Source organism: Ictalurus furcatus, chromosome 7 (genome assembly GCF_023375685.1).
Source record: "Ictalurus furcatus strain D&B chromosome 7, Billie_1.0, whole genome shotgun sequence".
Lineage (NCBI taxonomy): Eukaryota > Metazoa > Chordata > Actinopteri > Siluriformes > Ictaluridae > Ictalurus > Ictalurus furcatus.
This window is the reverse complement of record NC_071261.1, coordinates 29,632,733-29,643,831: the sequence shown is the minus strand read 5'-3', so window position 1 is coordinate 29,643,831 and position 11,099 is coordinate 29,632,733. Positions and strand designations below refer to the sequence as shown.

At 35.5% G+C, this 11,099-nt stretch overlaps 1 protein-coding gene across 1 annotated transcript in view; it reads left to right on the top strand.

Moving 5' to 3' along the window:
* Nucleotides 1–10,946, top strand: part of LOC128610412 (lactose-binding lectin l-2-like) — a 17,826-nt gene extending 6,880 nt beyond the window's left edge. The window contains exons 2-8 of the mRNA XM_053629718.1: nt 6,926–7,005; nt 7,326–7,349; nt 7,488–7,514; nt 8,055–8,173; nt 9,060–9,194; nt 9,310–9,418; nt 9,544–10,946. Of these exons, the coding sequence (XP_053485693.1) occupies nt 6,945–7,005; nt 7,326–7,349; nt 7,488–7,514; nt 8,055–8,173; nt 9,060–9,194; nt 9,310–9,418; nt 9,544–9,614 (546 nt within the window). The 5' untranslated portion in view covers nt 6,926–6,944 and the 3' untranslated portion in view covers nt 9,615–10,946. The remainder of the gene's footprint in view (nt 1–6,925; nt 7,006–7,325; nt 7,350–7,487; nt 7,515–8,054; nt 8,174–9,059; nt 9,195–9,309; nt 9,419–9,543) is intronic.
* The last annotated feature ends 153 nt before the right edge of the window (nt 10,947–11,099 follow it).

The following is an 11,099-nucleotide window of genomic DNA, read 5'->3' as shown; positions in this document are numbered from 1 at the left end:
GAAAAAACTCCAAAAAGAATACTTTCATCACAACCTTCCAAAGAACCCTTAAGGCACTGGTTCAAAAAGTGGGTTCAAGGGACACCAGGGGTCTGAGAAGTATAATATTTAATAATATTTCTATAGTCAGATACTGTACTGTACTGAAGTGTCCGTGAAATATATTTTGGGGGAATTTTGAGGTCTATATTACTTCCAGACGTGCCTTGCTTATGAGATGCACTGATCTGCTACTTATAGGTCTGGCAAAAATGTTAACAAACACCAGTTTGGAAAACACCATGTTTGAGTTTTGGAGCAGTAAAGATGGATGACAATAACATGACTGGTATCCATATCCAGCTGCAGTTTCTAGGCATTTTTTTCTTAGGTAGATGATATACTTGCTTTGATTACCTTGTTTATAGTTATAGTTTCAAATTAACCAAAAACACTACTTTGATTATTTGAAGGCCCAAACCACTTCAGGACCTGCTTTCTGATGTTTAACTGTTTTCTCAAAATCAATCTTGCAATAGTGCAACATGCATGTTCAGGGACTGAATAATTTGTACATTACCAGTTCTCCCGTTTTCGCATGCCAAGTAGCCACTTCGTCCTTACTAGGGTTGCAGTGGGTCCGGAGCCTATCCCGGGAACACTGGGCATGAAATGGGAATACACTAGTTCATCACAGGGCAGTAATAGAATCTGAATATTGTTATGGACAAAATGTATTTTTCGCCAAAATTATTGTTGATGGACCCTACTGTAAAAAAGTATTTTTGTAAAATATCATAGGGTGTTTTTTTATTATTACTTTTATTGTTATTGCTCATATATTGGGACGTTTACTGAGTAGTTTCAACTTATAATCATAACTTTGTGGAATGAACTTATCATGCTACATTGTGCTTTATCTGCTTTGTACAGTAGCTGTTTTTATGTGTTTTATAGCCGAAACATCGATACTGGGCATATAACCAAAACGTTTTATGGCACAATCACCACAAAGATGCTAGAACTGATTGATTGCTCATCATGGGTGGGGATTTTAACGTTGTTTGATATCTATCTCTCGACACATCTTGATATCAAAAGAACAAGGGCCGGCAACAAGTGTTCTGCAATTCTGTGTCAGACGGTGGCAATGGTGAGTCTTTACTGTGAAACAGGGGGGGAAAAAATTAAAAAACGTTCAGCGGAATCAAAGTCAGAGTACAGGCAGATGTCAGGTGATGTGAAAACAGAATGAGATGGGCAAAAGACAAAGACATAAACCAAATAACCAGAACTGTAATCATAACCAGAATAACAATGCTTGGTTTTGCATATACAGGACACTGAGCATATACTTCACAAAGTGCATAGTTGAAGTGAGTCCTTAAATACTGCGGATAGTGATCGAGTAATTGATTCCAGGTGTGTGCAATCAGAATGACCACGTTTGTAGGCCCCTCTGTGTTACCAGGAGTAGGAAGCAACAAAGGTTCTGGCATTGAGGTGACATCCTGTGCCAATAGTTTAGGACTTATAAATATTTGGTGGTCAATTAACCCCTCAATAAGAGACTACGTTTTGTGGGGTGGGGGGTTTTGGCTAGGCATAAAACCTTTTAGAGAGTCTATTTACTTTTTGTATCTGCTATCAAATGTATTATTTATTTTTGCTTCTGATAGCCCAATCAGACCTCAAGGGGTTTTTGTTCTGCTGCTTTGATGTGTATTAACTCATCCTTACTGAAAAGTAGTGACTATAAATCTCAACTCATTCAAAACAGAATTTTTGTCCTTTTCTTTTTCTTTTCTTTTTTTTACATTTAATGCTGGGTCTGTGTGTGACCTCAGGATATTACGGAATGCTTTTAAAGGCGTTTATAAGGAGTAATACTATATGATTTTGTTCCATAATATGCATGGTTAATTCTCTCATATCTAAATCAAAATCCTGAGGTAGACGTCGGAAATTCAGACTCTTTTCACAGAATAGGTTGCCCTAGACTGATTAGATGTAAGTGGAATTTTGATGAGATATAAAATATTTAATTCTTATTTATTAACATGCCATGCTTTTCTTGTAGTGCGTGAACTATGGCTCGTCAGACTGAAGTGGTTTTACTTCTTATTCTCACCACAGCAGTAACAGCCTTTGGTAAGATTCTTAGCTCTATTATGCAGGATACTACGAATAACACACTTTGAGGAGTATTACATTGTCTCAGGTTACATGGTGGTTATTTTTTAATGCGGTGTGACAACAAACATATTTTGATATCACAAGTTAATACACTATATGGCCAATAGTATGTTGAGACCTGACATCCATCTGTGGTTAAACTGAAAGCACAGAATTGTATAGAATGTCTTTGTATGCTGTAGTATTACAATTTCCCTTCACTGGAATTAAGAGGCCCACAAACCTGCTCCAGCATGACAATGTCCCTGTGTAGAGAGCGAGCTCAATGAAGCCATGGTTTGCCAAAGTTAAAATGAGAAAAATTCAAGTGGCCTGCAGAGAACCAATGGTGGGTTCATTTCAGGACGTAAAATTTTATACATTTACAAAATCACACTGTAGTAAATTATCATAATCTGTCAATATCAAATAAAAGATGAATACTGGACTGGTGATTGTTTGGAAATATGTCAATCTGTCTATAGTCCACACAAAAATGCTAACACAACTGACAGTAAATGACAGCTACTGTAGTGAGTACTTTACACTTTACATGCCATTATTACATTTATACACTTCTGGTAGTTAGGTTTAAAACTGATTGCATTATAGGCCATGTAAAGTCAGAAAACAGGTGTTTCACTTGTGTAATGTATAATGTATACATGTAAACATTGTGTAAATGTTTTGTGTGTGTGTTTTTTTTTTTTTTTTTGTAGTTTTAGTATGGTAAAATAAGCAAATAAGTCTGATATGAACAGTCAGTTGGGGTGTAGATTTCCATTATTGTTGATAAGAGTAGCAGTGTGAATGTTTGTCTTGTCTTTATTAGCTTTATTTAGGCTTTATTAGCAACATCCTGAACATGCCTGAAGTTCTTGATAGAGGACATGAAAGTGGTACCGTCTGATGATATTTGCTTTCCTTATGACAACATACAGGTGTTAGATAGCTTGTAATGGGTGGTGCTCGATATTTTATTGTATCTCTGATGATCCAGAAGAGGTTTAATAAGTAACAGTGCCAAAGTAATGAGTGTGAAGGGTTTTAAAGCCCATGGTTCAAATCCATGGCTTGGGTTGAAACACATAGATATTATCATTACAATCAAATCCATGATTATAATAGAAACTGTATTGGTAATTAGAATAACAATAGTCATTACAATAGTCTAGGTTTAAAAACCAAAAGACAATTGGAACACAACATAGAAATATCCAAAGATGGAAATATCACAATATCTTTAGCACCTTTAACTTTTTCCACATTTTGTACAACTACAACCTGGAATTGAAATGGACATAATTGGGATTTTTACCATTTAATTTAAACAATATGTGTAACAGAGATAATGGAAATCCCCCCTCCCGGTTAGCAGATGTTGCACTCCTGACTTCTATCCCAACCTCTGACACACACTCACTATTAGATCACATCCTGGTTCTTCCTGGTTCATGGACTTACTGATTCTTAGTGTTTTGCATAAGTTCTGAGATGTGCTTTATTGCCTGTATGGTTTATGACCTTTGCTATCATGGTATTCTGTCTCTTGGATCTCCATTTCACCGATGTAACTGTTCATATTAGTATTTGGGCTTTGGATTGGTTAATCAAGTTTGGATTGTGGACTGTCTGTTTTTATTTTTTAAATAAACTTCTGAAAAGGGGTTCTCACACTTTTTCTGAGTCTCTATTGTTACAATATGTCTGTACATAGGTATTTTATTGTTAAGTAAATTACAAAAGCAATTGTTAGGTGCATAAATATTCACCCTCTCGATCAGTACTTGGTAAATCACCCTTTTATCACCTTGGTATATGTGTCCAGAGCTGTTAGAAGTGGCATAAGCAGACGTTTAGGGCACCTGGACTACCAGGGCCTCATGATTTTTGAAGTACATATGCTCACATTACTGTCATTTGGTGAAATTGTTGCAATTGTTGAAATAGGCAGTTGCAAGGGGTCCCCCATGTGGTGTAAAAAGAATAGATTTTGACATGTATGTATAAATAAATTACATAAATCATGTAAATAATGTCAGAAAATCATGAACATGTCCTGATCATAAAAGGTTCATATCTATCTGAAGTAGAAAAGCACAAAAAGAAGGGAAGAAGAGCAGAAATAGACTCAAAACCCTGGTAAGAACTTAATGCTAATTAATTAGATTTTTTTTTTTTGTCTGCTTTCTTGCTTCGGGTTCTTGATGTAATTGGAATGGAAAAAGTTAGCGGCTAACTAGCTAGCTAGGTAGTACTTAGAGTAAGGAGTGTTAGGCTAACACATGTTAAGTTGATAGCTCATTATTACTAGCTAAGACAACAATAGCCTCTTGACTTTAATCACAGCTCCAGTGTTCAAAACGTCAGTCATCTACAGGTCTTTTCAGAAGCATAGCAACTCACATGATAATAACCAATGAAGAAATTATTTTCCTGGGCTCAAACCTTTCACCAAGCTAAACAGTCTAGGTGCTATAATCTTTTGGGCTGTTGTCAGCAATAGAACCAAGTGAAAGTGATGCAGGTTCATTTTTTATGTTTAATTTGTTGTGTATATAGTTTTTGCTCAGTTGTGTATATTGTATTTTTTATTAAACTGTTCTCTCATCCAAAATTGTCCATGAAATATTCCATCCATCCATCCATCCATTTTCTATACCGCTTATAGAAGCGTGTTGGCGGGGTACCAACCCATCACAGGACACAATCACACACAAACATTCACACTATGGAAAATTTGGAAATGCCAATCAGCCTACAGCGTCTTTGGACTGAGGGAGGAAAGCTGAGTACCAGGAGTAAAGCCCCCCAACCCCCCCAAGTCCCCAATGTGCCTTCTAGCAAACTAAGATCAGATCCTTCCGAGTTAACCCTTGACCTCTTGGTTGCTTCTCTGACTAATGCCCACTTTACTTGGTCAATGAACCTCCTCTAGGCAGAGACCTGGTTGTACCATATTCTTTCTATTTTTAATAATAGATTTAATCATGCTCCACAGGATATTCAAAAGTTTTGGGGTGTTTTTTTTTTTTTATCAACCCTGATTGATACATTCCCAGACCTTTGTCCTTCTTTGTCCAAAATGTCTTGGGATAAAACTTTGGTCTTCATGGTGCTGTCTGTTTATTTATATTCTCTTTAATTTACACATAGGTTATTAACTAATTATTAATTAATTATGTGATTTCTGATGGCAAGTGTTTGATTCAGAAGTAATTTCAGGGTTTCAAGGCTTTCAGAATTTCAGGGTTTCAAGGCAACCAGGTCACCTTGAAACCCTGCAAAAGATTTTTCTTTTCTTTTCTTATAAATCATAGACTATAATCATAAAATAAAATCTCAATTATTTCTACAAAATGTAGAAAAGATCGAGTGAATACTTATGCAATGTGCTGCTTTCTTTTGCAGATATTTTGGGGGTAAAGACAATTAAATACTTGTTTACAATTATTATCATCATCCCAAAACCGAGTGTCTGCAAGAGAAACAATTTCTTAATCAAATACTCCATGTTTCATCACGTGCTTGATCAGAATGATTATGTTTTAAAGCAGTGGTCACCAACCCTCTTCCTTAAGATCTACCTTTCTGCAGGTTTCATCTCCAACCAAAATCGAACACACCTGTTTTAATTAATCAAGAACTTCTTAAGGCAGGGGAGCTAAAGTCTTCAGGAAGTTAGATCTCCAGGAACAGGGTTTTAAAGCAACATTCTGTAGGCCTTCTATCCTGCACAGTTCATAAGATGGAGCTGGGAAAATGAAAAACACTGCATGGCAGAATTACTTGAAACTATTGTATACACCGGGTTACATAATGACAGGTCGAAGTCAGAGCAAATACAGATGGGAAGCTTGACATGGTTTTCTAGTGTCAAGAGCCAAAGTCACTGCAAATACAGATGAAACACTGCACATGTAATAAATAGTTGGCAATCCCAATAGACAATTTAGCTCATCCACTACTGAAACTTTATGGCTAATTATAGACATGGTCTCATATACCATACCGAGTCTCTGGCTAGTATTTTCTTTTAATTCCCGCAAGTTTGCTAAAATGTCTCACAAGTCAGGCAAGGAAAAAGAAAAAGGGAAGTAGAACTGGTTAACTTGAGGGAGTGTATGGCTAAATTCTTGAAGCATTATTGAATATTACATTATAATGAGTTAGAGTTCATTTATGCATTACAGCCTTTTACATTTCCCAAGTTGCGTATTTGTGTGTTTTCTTAGAGGCCCTTTTTAAATCATTTGTACCCAGCCCAGGTAATATACTCAGCAGATATGATTAAAAACGACTGACTACTGATTTTTAATTTTGCAGGTTTTTGAAAAAAAAAAATAAATAAATAAATAAATTCTAGGATGATTAGAAAAGTATCTACAGTTTTAGTTTTTCATATTATTCTTTTCCTCTTTAATTCATGCAGTTTGAACATACAGCAACAGTAACAATTAACAGTGTTAAATCATTTACATATCCAAACATTTCCAACTCAACATGCCATCTGTCAGCTGTAATATTACTATGTCCTTGGCCCTGCATCTGCAAGGAACAGTGTATATATAAAATAATCATTAACTCAAGTTCAAATGATTGTTATTCTCCTTTAGAATAGGGGAAGTTTCTATCCCCATCACTATATAAGCAACACCACTTACCTCAGTGTGTTACATCAAGAAGAGACTCCTGATTAGATGTAAGTGGATGTTTTTTGGGGTGTGCATTGTGTTCAGTAATTGTGCTTTAACTTCTCAATTTCTTGCAGTGCATGATAATCCAGAACTATGGCTCGTCAGACTGATGTGGTGTTACTTCTTTTACTCGCCGCAGCAGCAACAGCTTTGTGTAAGAGTCTTAGCTCTATTATGCAGGATACCTACAACTCAAAATAACACAGTTACAGGAGCATGGCTACTTCAAAAATTCCTCTAAAATGATATTATTGTTAATACACAGTAGCTGTTTGGTTATTCGACAATTGTAGTGTTCTTTGCACATTTGAAAAGCTGTTATTAAAAAACATGACTTGCTTGTGATATTGTAGCCAAATTGCTGTGATCTCTCAATGCTCTTTGGCCATCAAAAGCTGCTTTCTCTCTGTCTACAAAATTAGAGAATAATTTACCATGTATGTTGATCTTTACCATTTTTTTTCTCCTTTTAAGCTGCTGAGGTGATGCCTCTGTCAGGTAAAAAAATTCAAATATAATTATGAATTAATTATTATTAAATAATTAATTTAAATAAAACTAATCACTTAAATAGGATCAAGAGTAGTCAAAGCAACCACCGGCACTAATATATCTCTGTCTTTTTCTGTTTTCTAGATGCTTATTTTGATAAGATCGTACAGGGTAAATAAAAAAAACCTTCATATATATAAAGAACACAATAATGCATTACTGTATTTACTGAATATTTTACTGAATTAAAATCTATTGTTTGATTGTTAAAGAACTTAAACATACAGAGCCACTGAGGCTACATGGTAGACATGTAACATGTTTTTAAAAGGGCATGACCACAATTCATATACTGATGCCACAAGTTCATATATTGAAGTCAATGTGTTTCAATACGAGAAGTCAAAGTCATGGCCGCTAACTGTATAACTTGAGCTCAAAGACATCATACTTAACAAGTTACCTCCAGTTAATTATGTGGTGGAAAAGTGGGCTAGTGGTATATACTTGTCGTAATGTGTCATTCAAAGATCTCTAGAAGCTTAATGAGTGGCCTTGTATTAAATTCTGGCCATTCCTTATTAAAAATTAGCCAACATGTCGCCTCGGCAGCACCGTATAAATAAGCAACTGTCTAATTTTTGGTTGTTTGCTTGTTTGTTTGTTTATTTTTAAACTTTTTTTGTTGTTATTTCCTTACCAATGAGTCAGAAGCCGAACAGCGTCAAGTAAATGATAGATGTTCCAAATGCTGTCCACTGGGCTGGGTGCAATATAACGGACGTTGCCTCATATATCAGGCCGCCAAGATGATCTGGGCTTCCGCTGAGGTTCAGTTCAATTCATTTCATCTTTATTCACATTTGCTGTCTTTGTTAAAGAGTGCAGTGTAATTATATGCTTACCTATTAGCATAGCAATGGTGCAGTGGATATTAACTGTACAGATATGATATATTATGCGATTAGCAATAAACTGTAGATTAGCAATCAGTAATAGCACAGAACAGAAAGATTCTACTCTTTTACTTTACTGCGGCAAACAATCCACTATTTACCATTCGAAATATCAGGTCAAATCACAGGCAAACGTTAGGCACACAGAGTTCCACACAGGGTAGACAAAATCAAGGAAAAAGGGCTATCCACAACGGAGAAATCAACAAAGGCAAGGCAAGGTCATAGACAGAAGTTAGTTACGAGATAAATGGCTCAGAACTGGCACAAACTGAACACACAGGCAATAAGGCTTTGCACTGAGTCGTTTATATAGGTTCTGTGAACAGGATATTGAAAACATCAGCGAGGAAATGATTAAAATTCTGGTGCAGTCATGTGGTGAGGTATCGTCCTGAGCTGGTGTGACAATGGATTTCATAAAAACTAAATAACTCAAACACAAACAAGACTTCAAATGATGTCAATTTGGACTTAACGTGTTCTCTATGTGGACAGTTCTGGAATGAAAAGCTCTATGACTTTAACATTACTGTACATTTAAATACTCAGCATTATAATTAAATACTTGGATTGTGTTTGTAAAATAAATCTGTACTTTGTACATTAAAAGGATCCCTGCCTGCAAAAAGTAAAATTCTATATATGACCTGTATACAGTATGACAGAGGCTCCACCTTACATCAAGATGCAAAATTATGCTCCATAATTAATGAATGCAGTTAATGAATGTGCGATGATGCTCTTTTTCTTTTTCTAGAAACAATGTCAGGATCTCGGCGGACACTTGATCTCAATACACAGTGAAAACGAGTATCGAATGGCCAAGGCCCTTATCCGTACTCATGACTCCGCGGAGAATCCAACATGGATCGGCCTTTCTAGCTGTCAGAAGGTTCGCTAAGTATCCAACAACATTTTTAAAATTAAACATAGTCAGATGAAGGAAATATCGCACTTTTATCAAGTATTATAGCCTGTAATGGACTGTCCACTGTTCATACTTCCAGAAATATAAGTGGTTTTGGTCCGATGGCACCAAATTGATTTACACCAAGTGGAACCCAAGAGAACCAAATCATCTCCTTGGAGAGTGTTGTGTGCATATGAACTACGGCAGTAAGCAGATTTAGAAATTTCTTTTGTAGCTGTATTGTGTTTCGAATATTTTATAAATTCAGGTTTAGTGTGTCATTTTTTATTAAAATGTCATTTTAAAATCTTTTTTTTTTCTGTGTCTGCAGAACAAAGGGACTGGAATGACATTCGCTGTAAAAAGAAATTTCCCTTTGTGTGTGCCAAGAAGCTTTACTGAAATGCTCACAGCTTCCCCTCACCAACTATAATACTATTATACTAAGTTTTTCTTGTCACTGATGGATTTACAAAATCCTCACTGTGCCAGTTTAGCATAATTTCAGCAATAAAAAAAAAACTTTAGACTTTGGTGTTTGTGAAATTATTTCTTAAATGGTTATCATTTTGAAAAGAATGACCGGTCACAGAAATCACATTTTCCATTTGCATGTCAACATATCAGTTGAGAACATCTCAGGTACAGTGTTGGGTATATTTCTTTCCCCATTAGCTGTTCTAAAGACTGTGAAAGTAGCAGGAATGAATCGCAGTGTTCGACAGTTCTGTAGTTTAAGCCTTTATAATCAATGCGTAGATGAAGCTGACCATTCTTCTTCTCAATGAAGAAAAATGCAGCTGCAACACATGATGTAAATGATCATATGTATCCAAGCCCCTGAACTTATTAAATCTATTTCTCCATGATTTAAGTTTTTAAAAAGTAATTGGAGAAAGGCCCTACTTTGCAGTAGTGGCAGGCCTGGTACCAATCCTATACCACTGTCCCAGGGTAGCATTTTTTATATTTATATTGTGTTGCCAGTTTCTTGTCAGATAAAGTGTAACTATAGAATCTTCCACTGGATATGTGTGTGTACACATCACCTCCATCTTCCCCTCCAGTACTTGACCATCATCAAATTACAACCTCGCAAACTATAATTTGCCTAGACGACAAATTGAAGTGTGACCATTTACACAGTTTGATTTTTGCCTGTTTTAAACGTTTGCATTACCTCTGGGTTTGGTAACAAACCTGTAGTAGAAAGGTTCAGAAAATTCTGACCATCATTATCAAGTTGCCAGTTACAAAGATGTCAGCAAACCTACATCTTTTAGCCACTCAATGAAAATTATTTCTTAGAACAGGTGAATTCAACTAAACATTGTTAGGGTCCAGTTATATAAAGTTCCAGACAACATGACTGAATGATGTCAACAACTGCCTTTAATGCTTAACCATCAGTGATTACTTCAAGGCTATTAACAAGACATCAATATGAAGTGGTTATGTTTTTATATATATATATAGTTATAACTTTTAACAGTCGGCATTAAACATTCTGGGGATGTTGTTGTTGTTTGGCATTTTTTGCCATGTAATCATTTCAGAATCAGACCAAATGTTGCTTAAGTTCATCTAGGGCATACTGACAGTCCTGGGAGAAGATAAGATAAGATAATACTTTATTAATCCCCAGATGGAGAAATTAGAGGGATTGTCCAATCAAGATATCCAAGAAGATGTAAGTGATAAGAACCTTTATTGCACAGATAACTTTAATAATTACAGATTCGTTTGTCACGGTACTATGTTGTATTGTGCATGATATATATATATATATATATATATATATATATATATATATATATATATATATATATATATTGCGTTTCTGGATAAGTATCATTAAAGATATATGTACTTTATATCCTGTGTATT